Below are 21551 nucleotides of genomic sequence, written 5' to 3'. Positions count from 1 at the left end.
GTATATGAATATATTACTAGAATCAGTATGTTTTTTCTCATTTGTAACATGCTTTAGGTACCAAATGAAATGTTTGAACAACTAAACAGGTCATGCCAAACTCAGCGTTGTGCTCTATTGATACCATTAAAAGCATAATAGTACTGTTGGGAGATTTTTAAAGTGATGATCCTGTTGGCATTATCCAAAGGTTTCCTAATGAAATCTGAATGTACAACTGTGAGATAGCATTTTAAACACAACCTACACCCATAGGGGTTTTCACCACTGCAGTGTGAAATTTTGCATTGTACTGTGTTTTAACTAGAACAACACAGGAATGGTGGAAATATGTTATTTACATAAGAAGTAAAAATTCTTTACATTTCTCCAGAAATGTATTTTTAATTTGCAAAATTCTACAGTAAATTGACACAGATTTGAGTAATTAACATGAAGTTGTCAAATCTGGTGCAATTTTTTGATTGTTTGTCCATTTGTTTATTTATACATTCATACATTTGCTAATCAGGTGGATGCTATGGTGCTAAGGTCCAAAGGCCCTTTTCAGGGATGACCTCTACAAAAGACAATCCCTTAGATCCATTAACACCAACACTAAGTGTACACAGTTCTGTGTGAACAGACAGCACAAGCATAACTTACATCTTCTTCCTCCTAATTTTAGTTTTCCTACCGATGTTCTTGTATTCTTAAATATTAAGGGGATTCATAGAGGTTATCAGAAAGTGTAGACAGCAAGTATACTTAGTATAATCTTTCTGAGTGACGAGAAAGCACCAAAATGTGGTAGGGATGTTCTTGAATACAGATTGTGTATACTAAGTGTAGAAGTTAATGATTCAGGCCTGATATGTATTATAATAAGGTGAGTTAAGGAAGTAAGTTCTAATAATAGATTTGTAATAGAAGAATAATATATACATAATTGAACTAAAAAAAATTACCATTAGTGAAGGTTAAGGATAATGAGATAAAATTAATACATAATGTCTAGAACTGAGTTATTGATCCATACAAAGTGTAGAAGATTACAGTTAATAGTAGAAAAAAGTATTAATGTACATGAAAGGAATTATTGGAGAAAATGGAGATAGGAAGAATGAGGAGAGAGAATGTAGTATGAAACAGATTGCTGTATAAAGTAAGGAGGAGCTTGGTGTTGAAAATAATGGAGTAGGGATAAATAAGTTAATACTTAAGAGAAAGGGGAAAAAGTATAAGATAATGAAGGACACAGCCCTTAAATGTAAAGGAAAATATTAGGTAGCTAATATCACTTGATCGACATGTATTTCAATACAGTGAGTAAATAAAGTAATCGTGGCTTTGAACTGATGTGTTATGTGTGAGTTTCAAAGAAGTACTGGCTTCCTTACTGTGTTTATGATTTTTTAAAAGTCTTTGTGGAAGTGGTTGATCTGCTGTCCTGTGGGATTTTATTCCAGTGTTCTGTCACTATTTTGGAAAAATTTTCATTGATTGCTAGGGTATAAGGTGGCCTAATGAGGAGGTTGTCATCTCTATTTTTGAGAAAGTAAGAAGTACTCCAAAATGAAGAGAGTTCCTTAAGTGGGAGATAGCAGCAATCACTCAGCAATCAACAGTTCAGCATATCGTGGAGGAAAGAGTTTTTACTATCTATTAAAAGCCAATTATATTTTTAGGGGAAGATACTGGTAGTCCTGGAAATCACTGACATGTTTGTTGTATAGTACTTTATTTTTTGTCCAATGGAGAAGCTGTGCATATCAGGAAGAATGTAAGGGTAATAGAGGGAGAAAAGGAGTATCCTAACTTTGTGCAGGAGAACACTGATGACAATATTGGCAATAGTTTGTGTAGTTTCTATTGTTAGGAGTTTTCAATTTCAATGTGAGGTCAAAAAGTAAGAGTTTCATCTAGGATAAGACCAATTTTTTTGTTGAGTAACGTGGTTGTGGCTGCTGATGTGAGTCAATGATGTGAAATGGTTGTGTAAAATCCACTCTTACTATCCATCCCATATAGCATTACTGAAGCATTATTTTTTTTTTAAATGCAATATTAAATTATTAGTGCAGAAGCAATTCCACCTGAAATATTTTTGTAAAGATTCTGTGATTTTATTCTGTAATAGTGATGCTCTGGTAATAACAATGTCATCAGCAGAAAGAATGATATTTAAATTTGATATCTCTTTTTTAATTTTTCCAAGTGTTTTATGTTTCTAATACCATGACAGGAATGGACCCCATTCCTATGTCAAAATACGATTAAACTTCATGAAATTAGTATTGTTTCAATCTTTGATGTTAGCCAAAGGTGCTCTTTGCAGCACCTCCAATGTGCCCAGTAGTGACTCCTTCTGCAATTCATGTGGAGGTACATGTATTGGGAACATATCTAAATATGATTGTAGATTCTTTTTTATAAGAGCCGTTGCTCCTACTACTACTGCAACTGTCTATTGTTCTTCCACATTGCTCTTATTTCTGCCTGCAATTTTTGGTATTTTATGACTTTGCATCTCTCTGTATGCAAGACACTGTAGTCAATAGGTCTAGGGATTTAACTGATCAATGCTACTTTTGTCTTCTTTTCATGGACCACTATATCTGGTTTTCTCTCATCTGTCTTTTGAGCTGTTGGTAATGGGTGATTCCATGTGATGTAGACTTCATCACATTCTATGATGCTTTGTGGGTCATGTTTCCAGTAGTTTTCATCTACTTCAATATTATAATGTTTGCACTATCCTCAGTGCAACAGTCTTGCCACGTTATTATGTCTTTCGGTATACAATCCTTCTGACATTAGTATGTCACATCTAGCAAGAAGGTGTATGACTGTTTCCAGTTCTGTTTCACAAAACCTACATTTGTCTGTTTCTTCAACATGTTCAAAGGACTTTGTAAACCAGCATGTATGTAGCCCACTATCTTGGGCTGCCAATATTAACCTTTCATCTTTTGGTTTGGATTCACCTCTCCTTAACCATTCCTGCATTTTCTCCTGATCAACATGAGGTTCTTCCAGAAGTTTTCTATACTTGCAACTATATTTATGCATTTTTCACATTTCTTGCCTTCTCATCTGATCCTTCACCTTATATTTTCTCAAGGGAGATTATTAATGAACACTTAGAACAGCAAAAATCCAGCCACTTTTGTATCCTGTTTCAAAGATCTTAAGTATTAAAAACATTGCCACAGGCAAGCCTGCATGTATAGAGGGTATAAATTGCTTACCTGTGTTTTTACTCCTCTAATCTCCCCATGTTTTGTGGGCTGCTTTCATGTTTAAGCATCCTTTACTACATTGCTCCACATTCTGCACGGTTTATCATCAGCTTAGAGTGGTATACCTTCGCTTTTACTTTCTGTCTTTTAACAGCCACAATAGAACTCTACCATGGCCATTTGTTTACCTTTGATGGGCTGGTTATGCAGAATCATTGGGTTTGAGAAGGCCTAGACTGATTTTCTCCCACATTAGTGGGATGTGTGGCTCGCTTTGCTCCCCTCACACCCCAATTCGAGACATGTACTGTATTTCAATCTTTTCCACCCTGAAACTAAGCAGCTCTGTAGAAATATAAAAATCAGCAACCTTGTAACTGGTCTGATAAAAAGAAAAAACAACCCACAGAATAAAAAATATCTAAAATTAGATTTTGATTACACTACTGATGTATAAGCAGTATTTTTCTGTACATTACCATAGCTCAGGATCTGGCTCTCTTCTCTGGGGACTCCACTCAGCCACACTGTAAGTGACTTCACTACATTCCCCACCCGTCCCCATATCATTAAATTTATTGACCAAAGCATACCACCTGATCGCAATCTCAATATCATAAACTCTATTGGCCAAATCATATAATCTGATGCTTCACTACCCATACCAGTCAATATAGCCAACAAATTAAAACCTAATAAATAACCAATTAATTACGTCAGAAACAGCAATCTTTTTCCACATCCTTTCTTATCAACTCCCATTTTTTTGAAGTTTTCTTCCTCCCATTTCCTTTCTATACTGTTCTGAACAGTTATTTCATACCTCCCAACTTGCATATACATCTACTTCCCCTAATAGGAAATTCAACTATCCTAAGCCAATGAAATACTTATGAATCATGCCCTACCTACTGTCAGACTTAGTCCTCCACAATAACTTACTTACATTCTGCCCACACTAATCGGGCCTTCCCTCTTCGTCATAGACAAAATACTACTCAAAAAATATACATTACTAACCTCCACCAGATACAAAACCCCACACTCCAATGTGAACAAAGTACCAAAACTATTACTCCATAACCTCAAAAACTCTACCACCCACACCAATAAACTAATAATTAGTATAGATGCACACCCCACACCTGACCCAACACTAGTGCCACCTAAATAAACCCAACACCAAACTCACCCAAATCCCCTTCATAAATAATCCCCTTCTCAGCAATCCCCTAAAACAAAACAAACCCCATTTTCTTCATCCGGCCTAAAAATATATACTCCTAACACCCATACCATCTGCAATAAGATATCAGACCTTCAAGCCTGGATTAAATTCCATCAATCCTTCATCCTACTTATCTCTGAAACCAGGTTAAGACTTGAAATTATATATGAAGAAATCATTCCTCCCAGTTACACCACCATTAGGAAAGACCAAATAGGTAAATGGTCTGGGGCCATGGTCATCATCTTTCAAGATAACTCACAGATCCATACCCACCTCCAACTATGATGTAATGCATGTTATGAAAAAACATCAATAGCCAAAATCTACCTAAGCAATCAAAAATCAGTAATTATTGTAGCCACCTTCATCTCCCTTCCCCCAAAAATACAATGACTATTGAAATTATACTCAGCTACTTATCATCTACTTTCATCCAAGAAACCATCCTGCTCGGCAACCTTAACATAGATTGGACCTCTACAAAACGTAACTCTAACCCCCATAATATTAACCTCTATCATTTCACTCAATATGACAAATTATCCAAAAAACATCAATACTATACTGCATACTGTCAACCAACCCTGAAAGAAATTAAGATAGCTAGCAACCCCCCCGCCCAACTTTCTCAGCACTCATCACCCTACCTACATCAACAGAGAATACAAGTCCCCAAACCCCTTTACTTCAACTCTGTGGGAAACATAACCAATTTTGATAGATACATATTTAATGACACAGTGAAAAATGTAACTGGGACCCCCTCACATATCTGACTCTAGATGAAGTTTTCTGTCATTTCAATAGCTCCTTCTTAACCATACTAAATCATCAAGCCCCACTGAGACATAAAAGAGTGAAAATAAATTATGCCCTGTGACTAACCCATTAAATTAAACAGTTTATGAGAGACAGAGAGAATGCCTGGAAACAATGGCACAAAATTAGGACCCACTCCTTCCTATATAGATATCAATGCCTCAGAAACTGGAAAAAGGTACAAGCTCATTTTAATAAAAAGAATGTCTTCTCCATAGCCAGTCTATACATATAAAAAAGACTAAAACATTTAGGCTATATTTAAATAACCTTCTAAAATTGGGAAGAAAACCCACAGCTAATCCTTCGCATTTGAAACCAGCAGGGACATTGCAAACAAATTCAACAAACACTTCATATCCAGTACCCTGCTTAACTCAACAATAACAGCCTACACCCCAAGCCACCTAACTCCCCCAATGATGATAGCTCCATACCCCAGTGCAACACAACAACCATTCCAACAAATACCATGAAAAATACATAAAAAACTGAAATTCACAACACTAGCTCTTAACAATCTGCCATCCAAATTCCTCATTATAGCCATTGACACCATTTGCTACGCTGTATCTATTCTAATTCCTTCATCCCAGCCCTTTGGAAATTTTCCTTCATAATCTCATTACACAAAGATGGCTCACACACCAAACTGTCAAACTATTCCCTATTGCAATCCTTTCTCCCCTCTCCAAAGTACTTGAAAAATGCATACATTAGCAATTCTTAGTTTTTCTACTTGATAACCAATTACTTTCACCTATGCAACATGGCTTTTGACCTCACCACACAGGATCATAGGAGGTTACTAGGCTAATAGCCCTGAGGCCCTTACAGGCCTAGCCAAGAGTTTATCCCCAGAAAGAAACCTCATTGTCAATGAGGGACACAGGTGGAACCCTGTGGGACAAATTTGTGGTTTACCATCCACTCATCATGGTTGCTGCTTTGCTACATCTCATAGATACAATTAATCAAATTAAAAACACAGGTAATTTTGTTTCCATCCTTTTCCTGGGCTAGTCAAATGCTTTTGACATGGTCTCACATCAAATACTCCTCCAAGGAGTAAATCTTATAGGCCTCACAACTCCCACAACTAGTTGGTTCAGTAACTATCTATACAATCAGACTCAGTCTGTAAAACAGAATAACTCTCACTCCACATTCTTTCCAGTCACTACAGACATTCTCCAATCCTCCATACTTTTCAATATCTTCATTTATGACATGCACAAGGAATCAAAACTCACCACCATAATACAGTATGCTGATGACTCTACTTTAGTTTGCTCAGCCCCAAATCTTTCCATCTTAAAAACCATCACACAGGAAGCTTTTGCCTCTATAGATAACTGGCTAAATAAATCTCACTTGCTCTTAAACACCAACAAAACCAATGTAATCCTATTCCTACCTAAAAACATAATATCAATTAATTAATATAATATAAATTAATATTATCTTCTCAAACAACACGCATACTGAAAACACCATCAACACAAAATTACTAGGAGCTATCATTCATAGCTATTTAAAATATGATCTGCACATTAACATTGCAGTCTAAAAAACAAATTACAAAAGTAGGGTCACTTTACAGATCAAAGCACCTGCTAAGTGAACATAGTAAAAAAATAGCTGCCACCCCCCTCTTCCTTCCAACCCACCCATGTCTCTCAACAATATTAACAAATCTTAACTCTTCCACCAAACATAAACTAGCTAGCATCTGCAACAAAATTAGCAAATGCATCTGCAGCTTCCCAAACCACCCTCATCACTGCAAAGTGTGCAATAAAATCAACTGGCCTAATTTTCTCAACACATTACCCTCTCCCAGTTACTCACATAAGAAAAATACTTCATCATCTACTTAGAACACCCTCACTGTCAAATCTCATCTAATGGCATGTGCCAAATATAAACCTAAGATCCTCAGAACTTAAATAAAATTTTGCTAATAAATCTAATAATTATTATGTTAATTCACTATTCTCTGTCACCATCTCCAAGTCATGAAACAGACTTCCAACCATATCAGTTTTTTAAATAACCTGCAACAATTCCACTCCAACCAATAATATTACCTGACAACTAATACACTATGCAACTGTGCCACACCTATAGTTCAAATTATGCAGTCCTATCTATACATACTATGGTTACTACACAAGTGGATTGTTATAGTATTTTTGATTCTAGAACACAATATCTTGGAAAAAATTAATTTCTTTATTTCTGTTATGCTTTGTAAATAATGTTTGTTGATAGTTTGCTGTGAAATATTTTGTAAACAATGTTTATTGAATGTTTTTCTTTTGAACTGTCAAAAATTTATTTCTAGCCTTGTTTTTGGAGCTTTTCTCCCTGGACCTCTGTTGAAAATGGGTATCTCAGTTCCCAGACTGACTTTCCTGTTAAAAAATAAATAAATAAATAAATAAATAAATAAATAAATATATACACAAAAACGGTGACGTTGAGTTAAATGGAATTTTTCCAAGCTCGACCTTAGTATCTTTTACATTAATAGCCCTAACCACCATGGCTATCAGACCACCCTTCAGTTGTTTGCTTTATTTTATTCTTTGGACATTAATAGCCCTGAAGTGGAAATAAAAGTAGTCAGATTATATATGTAATGGTTCCATGATGTTGTGTGTAATTATATAGTTGAATGCAATTTGAGTAGTTTGTAGTGGGTTAGTTATACCGCATTTCAAGCCTTGGAGAGTCAGTGGCTGCATGTCTTGGGTATTTCCCTTAATGTTAGTGATCTTGTCACATAGTACAGACTTGGCAGTGTTCCAGAACTGTTTTTGATTACAGAATGGAGACTGCTCTAAGTTTCCATCAATAGGCAGTTTTAACTGTATTAGTGATAATTTAAACATATTTGTCAGTGACAAGTAATGTTGACATTTGTCTACTCTTTCCATGCAATATCCCTCTTTTAACAACTGAAAAATTTGTGGGGTTAGTCAGATTACAGTGCTGCCCTTTAAGTAACCTTGTTTTTAGTAAATATATTATATCTTGTATGGGTAATGACACGCTGATGGATAAGGATAAATAATCTTCAAGGTAAAAGTATAGAAATGAAACCAACAAACTGCACTCATTTCTTACAACACAGCATACTTTGGGGATTCTGAAATTTGGCTCTCATGCAGTAGTTGTTGAGTTCTACCCTGCCAAGTAGTGATCACAGAGCAGTGGTAAGTGAGGCAGTTAGACTGGACTTGTCCTGAGGGTCATTTATCTCAGAAGTTAATAATAATAATGACAAGCTATGTAACCTTATTTACATAGGTATTAAGTCAGATTCTTAAGTAATACATTGAATTTCAAAGGGCCTCAGAGGTCTAGACTAACATCTCCTATTATGATTCATTTATTGTTTTTCACAATGAGGATGATTATGTCTAAAAATGTCTTTTGGTGAGCAATAGATGCAGGGGTGGTACAAAGTGGCTAACAATATATATATATTTTTGTGAGTCCAATAAGTTAATTTGGATAAGTGACCATTTGTGATCGGTATCTGTTTCAGCATTATTGCAGTCAATGAGCATAGAGAATATATGGCCAAGCTTCTTAATCAGTGTAGGAATTCCTCTTCCAGATCAGTTATAAAATTTTGTATTTTGTACATGGCATGTAATTGATTAGGCACTTACAACAGTGGGAGCAACCCCAGAGGTTTCTCCAAAACAAAATATAGGGTGTAAACAATATGTCCTATGTAGATAGACTGAAAGCCCTATCCCTTTACCCTGTTTCCCACCAACTATTAAGGGGTGACCCATGGCTAACATATGAAACACTCACAAATCCAGCCCTGATGGAGCTGCTACATATACGCAACACAAATAGCATGAGGGTCACCTGATCTAGGGATCTAAGCCTAGTCATTGACTCAAACAAAACATGGTGCTCAGTCAGATATGCATCACAGAGATTACCCCACCTTTGGAACAGACTTCCTGTTCATGTTAAAAAGAGCCCTTCCCTAGCCCTCTTCACACATAGTTTGGATTAATGGATGGGGAATCACAAATTCACACCTGGTGTAGTGCTTATGTCTTTATGAATGGGGGCAATCTGTAAAATACTCAAGCATGTGCACAAACCTATGCCATCTTCTTGACCTTAGGGTACCCACATCAGGTTGGTTTATCCTGGCTAGGCTTGTTAGGGCTCTTAAACCATTAGCCTAGTAATCTTATGAAATTTGAAAGGCGATCAGATATACGTCCTCTTATATACAGGTATTGAAGCTATAGGTTTATAGGTGGTCATTGCTATAGTCTGACAGTTTGCTCTTTATTTATTTCACAATGTGACTGCTTTTAACATCTGATCAGTATGAGGAACAAAAATATAATTACTTGATTTTATTGGTAGTTTCTTTTTGTAGTAGCAAAGATGAAATACTGAAAATAAAAATGAAGGCGAAACTGCATGACAAACACAAGGATCCAGTGAAGTAAAAAACAGACTCTTATTAACTCAGTAGGAATAGAATATATATATATATATATATATATATATATATATATATATATATATATACACACACACACACACACACACACACACACACACACACACATGCAAACACACAGAAAGAGAGAGAAGCATACACATAACTGAAATATATCAATACAAAAAGTATGTTTGCATATACATATATATACTTATATAGTTATACATTTAACAGTCAATTACTTACTTCCCTAGTGCAAAACATTCCAGCTTCACAGTTGATCCTTTAGCTGATGGAACTACTTCTCGAAATTGAACTTCTATTTTTGGTTCATATTCACCCATTACCCCTGTTAACACATTAAAATAATTCAGTCAGTTTGTGCTATTCAATTTGTGTTTCGGCTAATAATGCAGCACTGTTTATGCATCATTAATTGCACAATTAAGCAGACTATAAAAGGCAGAAGATGATCTCTGTCTAATAGCTTTGCAATATGGCATCACTTCTAAGTGAATTTGTAGCCTAGGACTCTGTTTGTTCAGGGGCATGCTGATTTTTATTTCAAAGCTTTTTACAGAGAGAAAAAGAATTTGACTTTGTAGAAATCAATAGGACATGTGTCTTCTGCACTAACTTCTCATCAGCAACCTTTTGTTCCAGTGTAGCAGTAAACATACAGTTAAAGATCAGAAAGAAACCAACAAAGCATTGCTATCTGTGATGACCAGAGACAAATGAGATAAACCTGTTCTGAAGAGAGGCATTGCACACTAACTGCTAAGAAGAAAGACACTGCATGCAAATGAAGTATCTATACATCAATTACTTCATTCAGAAAATCAACAAAAACATTGCTGAGTGTTATCGAGAAAGGAAAGGTTGCAAAGGTCACTGTCCATGCCATTTCATGAGGAAAGCAAGTATAATGAGACGTTTGTGGCATAGGAAATAGATTTCATAAAGAAAATTGCAGTTTACTTTTTCTGTTTGTGCATTTTAAATGCTCATCAAATATGTAAGTGTAATGCAAACAGTTTTTTTCCTGTTGTGTGGCATTATGTTACAGACGCACATAGCCATTAATAAGCAATGTTTAAAAGGCAAATACAAATAAGATACACATAGACACACAGAGACACACACACACACGTCCACACTCTATATATATAGATATATGTATATATATATATATATATATATATATATATATATATATATATATATATATATATATATACACATATATATATATATCTATATATAAAAGCAATCCCACTTGACTGAATCCATACTTGAGATCCTTATACATGTTAATGGCAGTGCATTCATGATAGATTGCTAATAACACTAAAATGACCAGCTAGCAATGTGTGCAACCATTGGCATTTTATACAATGAATGTTTTAAGACAGTTGACCACGAAAGTATATGTAGTCAAAATGACAGATGTATTGCAATATACTCTAATTTTTGTTAACAGTTGTATACAAAAATGGTCTGACAGAAATAATTAGATTAAAAGCAAGAACAGCTGTTATGGCCATCTGTATATTCTTTGCATATGAAGGCATCATAAAAGAGATCATCTCAAATATTATCAACAAGAAATGGAAAGGGAGAAAAACATAACTTTACAAAAGTAAATGTTTAATCTTGTTCATATTCAATAGATAACATCATGCACAAGTTTGTGATAGTTTTCGCATTATTTTTATTTACAATAGTGTTTTCTTTTACCAGTGTTAAAGAACTAGTGTAGAATATTGCTTCCTCACCTCTTGTCCCTTAAATCATAAAAGAATGACCGACATTTTGGGAGGTCACGTTTAGGACATTAATTGCTGATATAATGACAGATAGGAAAGCCTTCTAAGGTACTTAATTTTTAAGTGGACTCAAAATGTCTTTATTCTAAAAGTCATTAAATGTAGTAGAAAGGCTAGAAACTGAGTCATTAAATGGGGTCACTAGTGAATATGACATTTCAGCCAAGAGGTAATTTACAAGGTCATGAAATTCTTATATTCTAGCCTTCCATGAGTGCTGATAGCAAAAGCCTGATGGCTGCAAAATCCACTAGTCCAAAGATGCTTTGAACGTAAATGCAAAAACAACATCAGAAAGTGTTTTTCAAATGCCAAGCAGTTTCTTACTGTCTGGAATTAATACAATGAATGAAAAAATGAAGGGTCAGCTACACACAATTCCTGGTGCATCAATAGGCAAAGCTGGACACTACAATATTAGCAATTCCTAAAAGATTCTATTTCATAGACATACATTACTAGCAAATGTTGAAAGATTTAATTCTGTATATGCAGCACAGGGTGGCAAGGTATTAAAAAAATAATAGAGAGTTATTTCCTGTTTTAGCCCCTTCTGTAAAAAAAACCCTCAAAGCAGGTCTTTCAGATGTTAAATTAAATAATTAGTCCTAAATAATCTTGACATTTGAATTGTTACAGTGCAGGATATACAACTTGAAAATACAAGTTTTTGTACTCTTCTGATCGCCTACTAATTAAATCCACAGTTTATATTACAACAAAGTATTCCTTCAGTCATATTCCAGGGTTTTCAATTTCTTATCAAACACCTTTCACATATAAGCTTATTATGAAGCCTATGCCAGTGAAGCAAATAATGCAGTCTGAAGGACTTTTTTTTTTTTTTTTTTTTTTTTTTTGGTATTCTCTACCATGATGAGTATTCTGCTGAAGTCAAGAGACTGTCTTGGATGATATAAGAAGAGCATTGTCTTACATTCTAATAATCTAACTTTCTTACATGAAAAACAAGTTGTGCTATGCTTATTAATATGTATATATACATATATATATATATATATATATATATATATATATATATATACACACACACACACACACACACATATATATATATATATATATATATATATATATATTTTTTTTTTAGTTTATCCTTCGTTGATCAGGTTAGTCTCATTAGGCACTTGTCCTGTTTTCTAGGGAGACCTAAGGTAGTATTTAGACTGCCAGGGGTAATTTGGCTAGGGCATCGAGGAACTTTTACTCTTTTCACTTAGGTAGCCAGAGGTCTGGGACCAGACAGAGATGTGGTTGAGAGTGAGCATGAGCATTGCTCATTGTTGAAAGAGATAAGCATTGTGGAATATGAAAAATATAAGAATGAATACACTAAAATGGATATAAATGGTACAGAATGTGGAGTACCATAGAATATGGTGACTGTGGATTAGAAAGGCAGATTTAAAACAAAACAATGTTTTATGCACAGTGATTGAGAAGGCAGAACCAGAGGATGGAATTGCAGTTGCTTGGTTGGATATCATGCCTGGAGAGCTATATGTGGACACCGAGACATTAACAATGAAACACGTGGATGCAGTTACTGTTTGTCAAAACACTGGAATTGGTGGAAGATATGCTAAAGAAGTGTCTTGTTTTACTAGAAACAGACAGGAATATCTGACTGATGACATTTTGTATGCTGCAGCTGTTACACAGGGTGTGGAAAAAAACAGGCGGCACAAGTGTTAGCACCTGGTGTATCAAAAGAGACTAGAGATGACAAAAGCGCCGATAGATATTTTGTGTGGGCAATATTATTGGTGCTTTATGCTTTGTTCCCAATGATATACAATCATTTATACATACAGGAAGCAAAGGTTTTGTAAAGTGACTTTTGAAATAGTTGAAAAAGCAGAAAAATTTGTGATATTGTTTGAAATGAAATTGTTTTGTATACCATGGAACAATCTCTTAATTAGAGGGTCTGAGATAATGTTTAATGCTACGTTTAAATTACAATTTTGGACTGCTGAAGTTACTCAAAGTGAATGAAAATATATTTTGAAGAAAAATGTGAACTTTCCTATGATTTTATGAAAGTGTTATGATGACAGAAGGCTTTGAAATGGAGCAGATAATGCTGGTATCTTTGCAATAGAAATGTGATACATTTAGCTAGAACTGCAATTTTAATGGGGAAAAAAGAGTGCTGAAGTACTGGGCTGGCCAAAACATCCTTTCAGTGTGGAATGAATTTTTATTTAATCAATGCTGAGAACTTGGGCAAGAGATTAAAAATTGTGAAATCTGAAACTGGGAAAATTATGAATGTGAAGTAGTGAGGAGAGAAATGTAAATTAGGGAACCACTGGGAAAAGAACAAGAAAACAAAAGATGGAGATGCAACAAAAGAAAATTGCACAAAAAGGATAGGGATAATGTTAGAATTATTCCCTCAAATGTTAGTGGTATAATAAATGAAAACTGCATATTAAATATTATTACACTGTATAATAAAATGTGGTGTAATTTGCTTGCAGGACATTTGGTTCATTAATACTATCAGAGAAAGCAAATAGATGGGTTTTGAGGACAAGAAATAGTATGGAGTTTTGGTGATGAAGTATGCTCTCGAGTGGCTGTAATGATTAAAAAAACTGGTATGAAAGTTATTATGTTATTGTGTTAAAACCTGGAAGGTGTGCTGTATGTGGCACAAGAGAGAGCAAAACGTATGGAGACAGATGGTGTTATACGTACTTATGAAAATGACAGAAAGACTTTTGTTAAAAGAAATGAAGTAAACTCTGTTAATATCGACACTATTCTAATAGATGACTTTAACTATAATTTGAGAAACAGGATGGGAAATAAGGATATTCAGCAATGTAGAAACATGATGAAGTTTGCTTCACTAGTTATAGGTAAAAAGAAAGATTTTACATATAAGAGAGAAAATAGATTATGTGTTAGCATGTCAACTATATGCTTACTGACAATTCTACTATATTATCTAAAATTTTTAATGGGCAAAGTTACTTGAAGAAGGGAAAGGGAAACGGATAATATGATTAGTCATCTGTGGTCCCTCACCACAAACAAATTTAAATGTGTAATGAGTAGGCCTTGTTTGCTGAAACTGGTGGGCTTCTTTGTTGAGGCTGAGTGAAGAACTGAATAATTGTCAGTCAGTACACACTGATTCTCTACATCTATAAAATGTTCTACACTGTAATATTTTAGAAAATCTTACCTGCTGCATATTAGCTCCTATCTAACATGTTGAATATTGGACTGGTTCTTTGACAGTGCATACATCATAAGGGTTAGTGGCTACCTTTCCTATAAAAGTCTTGTCACTAGTGGTAGACAACTGCTGTCCACTTTGGGGCCCTTTCTCTAAATCATACACTTCTCTGGGATCCCTATTATTTCATTGAAGATCTACATAATCTAATTGCATTTATAGTGGCATTTTGGTGAACATGCCATTTGCCAAACCGTTCTGAGATTGCATTACGGTTAGGATCAGGACATTTTCCCTTTCCCCTCTGTAATGCAATCTCAGAGTTAAGTATAATTAGCGGGGGGAGTGGTGGGGTTGAGGAATGGCATTTCCTATGAAATGCCATTCCATGATGTAAATCTTCGATGATATAATATAAACCAACTTCTTTGATGTTCAGTGTCTACAAGTGACAAAGTTTGTGCTGCCATTAACTCTCTATATTATATTTATTGCAAGAGGACCAAAACCCTTTAGCACACAGTGTCATAATGACAGACAAAAGCACAATGCTGAAAATGTAGTATAGTACAAACTGGTAAAAAAAAGCACCCCTTAGCACACCACAAAATAGAGATCCTCCATTAAACTTGATACAGTTATTATGGAAGTAGTAAATTCATGAACAATGAATTCTCATTTGACTGCCATATATTAGCTACAATTATGAAATCATTTATCCTGGACAAACTAACTACTAAAGCCATACACATCAGATCAAAAATCTAATTGCCTCCATCTATTGATCACTAGTCAGGACCATAACTGAACACAAGGCCCTCTTTGGCATGTACTTATCCAACTACATTGCTCAACTAAAAAGACCACAATGCTTTCTAACCAATACAGTCATAGATATGAGCGCCTTAAGACCAAAGCATAGTCCTGTTTCTTTGCTCCATGTCTAATATACTCCCGACTAGTGACTTATTGTACCTCTGAAAAACTGGAAGTTCCACCTGTTCTAAGGACATATATCTACATTATACTATAAGCAAAACCTTTTGAAGTAAAATATAAATGTCACAATGGATCCCCCAACTATGGAGAAAGTTCTTCAAAACAAAGTAGTTCCATAGCTCTCTTTAAAAACAACCATTATGAGTAGATGGAGATTTGTAAATTAACACAGGAGCTATGTAATCAAGCCTTTATAATCAGAAGAAACAAAATGGGATATATGCATTGTACAATCTCTAAAAGGTTAATTGGACTAATTGCATAATAATTACCTATGAACTAATGAACTTATCTGAGTTTATCAAATTAAAATATAGGGCAGCCATCTACAACACAATTAAAACACATGATAAAAAAAATAATTTTTTTTGTTAACCGTGGAATACCACTAGCAAAAACTTTCATTTTTCATGGGGGCATATATGCTTTGCTTTGCTTTTGTAGTGCTTTCTCAGTATCACCTAGTAGCAAGAGTACAATTAGACATACGCCATGCACTTCCATGAATATAGTTTTTCTAAGTGTACATCAGAAAGAGTATGGCTTACTGAGATTTTTTTATTTATTTAATCTTTGTTGACCAGATTAGTCCCACTGGGCTAATGTACTCTTTTCAGGTAGGTGACCCAAAGTAATATTTCTGCTAATAGGAGAAATTTGACAAGGGTATTGGGGAACTTCCCTTACTCTTTTCCATTTCCACTTTCACTGTGATGGGGCCATAGGGTGGTCGATATACAGAAATGGAGAATTTGGATCATGTAGAGGTTTCACCTGCTGTATTACACAACAAAATATTTATTATAACACTTACTGGTGGTGGATTACTTGATGAATAAGTAAACGTTTTGATGGATGTTAATGAGCATTGTGATTGTGATGCCATTTGTTGGCTCCTGATAATGAAGAAGTTCATTGGTGTGGAGGCTGATATGCTGACAGAGGAGGTTTATGGCGCTCTGTGTCTTTACAGTCTATGTGCCAGTCACAACCTGGAGATAGCAATGGAAAGCCAGCAACTTACACATAGGCTGTACTTCCAGATGTAGGACTCGAACAACAAAATACTGCACTGAAGTCTGGTGACATTGCAGCTCAATTGCCAGTTATTCCTATCTCTCCTAAATTGGGCTCCATTCTTGACTACAATATCCGGAACAGTGCACCTTTGAGTGTGACTGTCAATGATGTTAAGGCTTTTATCCACGTGAGTAAAGCTACTTATTGTGATTTAACCCTTGACATTTTTTTTGCTTTCTGAGAAATGTTTGCAAATGAGTGAGCTGAAGAAGTTGTGTGCCCCTTCAGCTTACTTTTATTTTACAGGACTAAATGTTACTCCCAGTGGCATATTGTAGTGCAGTTTTGCACTACAGAAGTGACTGCTAGTCAAATTATGGACGTTTTTCTTGTAATTGTAAAATGACTTCTGATGTTAAAAACTTGCATGATAAGCACAATTTTTGGAATGGTGGGTGGGTTTTTGGTTGCATTAAATTGCATTGATGGGCAACTGAACCATGTTTCATGTGAAATCATTATTAATGGATACTGTGCTTAGGTTTTCTATAAAGGACAACCAAAAACTTGTTTATTGTGGTGGAAGTTCCCATTTGCTTAATGCTTGTGATAAAAAAAGTCCTCAGTACAGGAAACTTGGCCATTTTGCTACTAAGTGTTCTTTATTTTTTAAGAAATGTGTGCAAACTGGGTAATGCGTCCTTTGCTTTATTAAAAACTGTTAATGAGGGTGGATAGAAGGTATTGAGTTGTGGATCATGGTGATAACTGCATGAATGATAGTGTAGAGGGAAAAGGACAGCTCCAGCATACTGCAGAGTCTGATGAAGATGAGATATATAAAGGTGTTCCTTTAAGTGGGGACTTAGATGGGGATAATAGTGAAGGACATGTGGGTACTTCTATCAAAACTGGTAAGACAGTATGCAAGAAGAAAATAAAACAAGGGGCTAAGAAGACTGCAAAGAAAGTGAAATGATAATCTTTTGGGATATAATTGGAATGTTAGTAGTTTGGTGAACAGAAAATACTATTATCTGGTTTGTATCTCTGTAGGGCTTTACATACAGATATTTGCTGCTTATTGGAAGTTAGACATTTAAACAGTCTATAAAGGCAACACGTGGAGATGCTATGGGAAAATAGCATGGAGTCTTGGCATGCATTTACATTGTGGGATTCTTATGTATACTCCTGCTTTACAACTGTTTGATGTCATTATTGGTGTTCCTGGTCAGTTGGTTATATTTGATTTTTGCCTACAATTTGGAGTAGCACACATTATTTTTACATACTTGTCTAATAATTTACAAGTTAGGTTACATTTATTTAATATGTTGAATTTATATGTATCGATGAATATAACCACAGTCTTACTGGGCAATTTAACTTGTAATTCAAGGGAAAACACAAGAAAGGTTTAACAATGTTAAAGTTTTTAGACAAATGTAGCAGTGTTGCAACTTGATTTTGGGTCCCATTATGGGTACCACACGCAAAAGAGGTGATATTCATATGGAAATTGATTATTTTGCCTTCTTGATGGGCTTCTCTCTTGTGAATAACAGCATTTTAAACTTTTCTTTTTCTGATAATACTGTTTTATTATTTGCAACTAGTCTTGATATGGAATACATTTGTAAAAGCAAAGGAATAAATGTTTGCTAGTCATGGAAGAATGGTTACCTATGAAAAGATAGACCGGCTGAAATATCGAACACCATATGGTCGAGACCATATGGTTGATATTTCAGAAGATCGATCTTTCCAAATTATTAAAAAAACAGAAACACAAATATCTACAAGACATTACTGTAGGGGGGAAGCCCCCCTGTGCCCCCGCACCCCCTACTTAAATATACCAACTCTGAGATTGCGTTACAGCAGGGAATAGGAAAACTTCCCGTTCCACGCTGTATTGTTAGTGTAGCACAATCTTGGATTTGGTATATTTAAGTAGGGGGGCTGTTGGGGTGCAGGGGGGCTTGCCCCCTGCAGTAACGTCTTGTAGTTATTTTTTTTTTGTTTTTTTAATAAATTGGAAAGATCAATCTTCTGAAATATCGACCATATGGTCTTGACCATATGGTGTTCGATATTTCAGGCAGAAAATCTTTTCATAGGTAACCGGAAGAACGGATATGCTATTTTAGGAACATCATATTTCTATGATAGCCTTTTATACTAATTGGACATGTTGTTGGCAAGCTTTTAAGGATACGTGCAGGTATTTGTACTGTACAGTTGAAAAACAGTTCTGGAATAAAAAAAGGGTGTTTTAAGGTAGTTCTGGGAACTTTTTAAATATGATATAGATGGTTTATAGAGTTCAGCATTTCTTGTCACTCAATATATTGTACATTGCTTAAATAAAGATAGACTAGGGTCTGAATTCATGAATGGCTACATTAAGTGCAGCTATCATGTACGAGGTGTGACACGCACACAACAGTGCTTTATTTCATATTCATTAACTGACTGTTCACATAGCGTAAAGGCTCAAAACAACGGTAAATGGCAGAATATGCTAATAAAAGCATGAATAGCTAAATTACATGCTAATTAACCAATCCAACATGGCAGAGCTATTCAGAAACCAATACAGCAATCATGTACACTTAGTGCAGCTATTCGTCCTAAAATCCAAAACTTGTTGGATTACAGGCATAATTATACTTAAAAAATGTTATGAGTTGCAACTGCCATCATTATCCTGTATGTGCAACAGGCTTTAATTCAAGGTGCTGCTGCTGCTGTCAGACCTCAGTCAAGAAGAATAAGGGTGTTTAGACCCTGTTTGACTTATGGTGGATGACATGACACAGAAACTGTAGAGCAAAACCAGGTGGATAGCCAAAGAATAGAGGAAATATGCAACCTCTGCCACTGTCACCTGAAGCCCCAAGGAACACATGGAGAACCCATCCCATTTGAAACAAAGGTATGTGTAGCTTTATATATATGCTTGCTACTGGTACTATCTAAAGACCCACAGGAGATATATTAGGGGTGTCACAGGTCTCAGCTTCTAGAATATTACATTAGTTTCTAAATGCAGTGCTACAACATTCAAGGGAGCATATCTATTTCTTACACAACCCAGAAGAGAGAGCAAGAATCATGCAGGAAATTTATGCAACACACTTCATTGAAGTTTTGGGGTCCATAGATTGTACACATTGAGTAACCAAAACTCCACCTGGAAAAGAAAGAAGGAGGTACTTTCACAAGAAAGGCTACTACACTATAAACTGCCAGGTTGTCTGTAATACCCAAGGGATCATCTGCAGTGTCTGTGGAGGTAACCCAGGCAGTTTACATGACTCACACATATGGCACACATGTGAGCTGGACATAAGGTTTGCTAGGGGTGACTTTCTACAAGACCGTATAGCGAGGGATGCAGGTTATGCACTGGAACCTTGTCTCATGACATGCATGCTCAAACTACGAACATTATAGAACATGCATTTGGCTTGCTTCAGGCAAGGTTCTTGTGCCTAGATCAGGTGTTTAGACACATCAAGTGGTGGCCTGCAGTATTACCCATCCACCCCTGCTGAAATTATGACAGTCTACTCCATGTTGCACAATATAATTCTCAGGAAATAGCTTCAACAAGGACATCTAGGGTAGGACCTCATTTCCTAAGACCACAAGCATGGCCAGCAGCTGCAGCAGATACAGATGAGGAGAGAGAGGGAGATTCACCAGTCACAGATGCTGCTGGCAGACATAGGCACGCACAACATGTCATTGTTCTGGCTAAGAGGCAAAGGACAGCACACACACTGACTACCTAAGTGAAAACCTAAGAGCCTAAGCAGATGCAAATATTAAAACTAATGCCTGCAGAACTACACAGACTTTACATAACCCTGTAATGGTTGTGTTCTCTTAGCATCACACAGAGGCAACATCTAAGGACTCATCTTTTAGCTGCAGTATTAACAAGGTAAGTCTGCAAAGTATAAGAAAAAAAAGAAAGAGTTATATAACAAATTACTGTCATATGCAAATTCTTATATGTCACTAAGGTAGAACATGTTCCATGTTAGCAGTAATAGCAAATGTCTGATGTTTGTACACACAGTTATGGATTTTTCCTAATACTGTGCATTAAGCATTTCAGTTGACCACTGTATATAAACTTGTGACCAGGTGAATATTAGAATAATTTGCACAGGTATACCAATAAGCAGTCAATAAACACATACTTTGACTGCATTACTATGAATACTAACAGAAATACAATGAGGGTTAAAAATTACATAAGCAATCATTCACAACTGATAATGAACTATGAATAAAAACATTTCTTTGGCAATATTTACATTAAAGGAAGCTTCAGAGTAAACAAGCATTACCCATCAAAGAAATGTGCAGAGGGCAAGGAACAGTCATCATCACTTGCACATGGAGGTAAGGAGTAGGGAAGGTCAAGGTTGACACCAGTGAAGTGTGTCATGGCAGCATATATGCTTTGCTTTGCTTTTGTAATGCTTTCTCAGTATCACCGAGTAGCAAGAGTACAATTAGACATACGCCATGCACTTCCATGAATATAGTTTTTCTAAGTGTACATCAGAAAGAGTACGGCTTACTGAGATTTTTTATTTATTTAATCTTTGTTGACCAAATTAGTCCCACTGGGCTAATGTACTCTTTTCAGGTAGGTGACCCAAAGTAATATTTCTGCTAATAGGAGAAATTTGACAAGGGTATT

At 35.6% G+C, this 21551-nt stretch overlaps 1 protein-coding gene across 2 annotated transcripts in view; it reads right to left on the bottom strand.

Moving 5' to 3' along the window:
• The window catches only part of CNTN4 (contactin 4), a 3809844-nt gene that overhangs the window by 1340734 nt on the left and 2447559 nt on the right, over positions 1-21551 (bottom strand). For both annotated transcript variants that reach the window (XM_044078010.1, XM_044078011.1), the window contains exon 8: positions 10010-10112. In XM_044078010.1, the coding sequence (XP_043933945.1) occupies positions 10010-10112 (103 nt within the window). The remainder of the gene's footprint in view (positions 1-10009; positions 10113-21551) is intronic.

The sequence above is a fragment of the Protopterus annectens genome, chromosome 7.part0 (assembly GCF_019279795.1).
Source record: "Protopterus annectens isolate FY-2018-M chromosome 7.part0, PAN1.0, whole genome shotgun sequence".
Taxonomy (NCBI): Eukaryota; Metazoa; Chordata; order Ceratodontiformes; family Protopteridae; genus Protopterus; species Protopterus annectens.
Note: the sequence above shows the minus strand (reverse complement) of the source record. Positions and strands in the feature narration are given on the sequence as shown.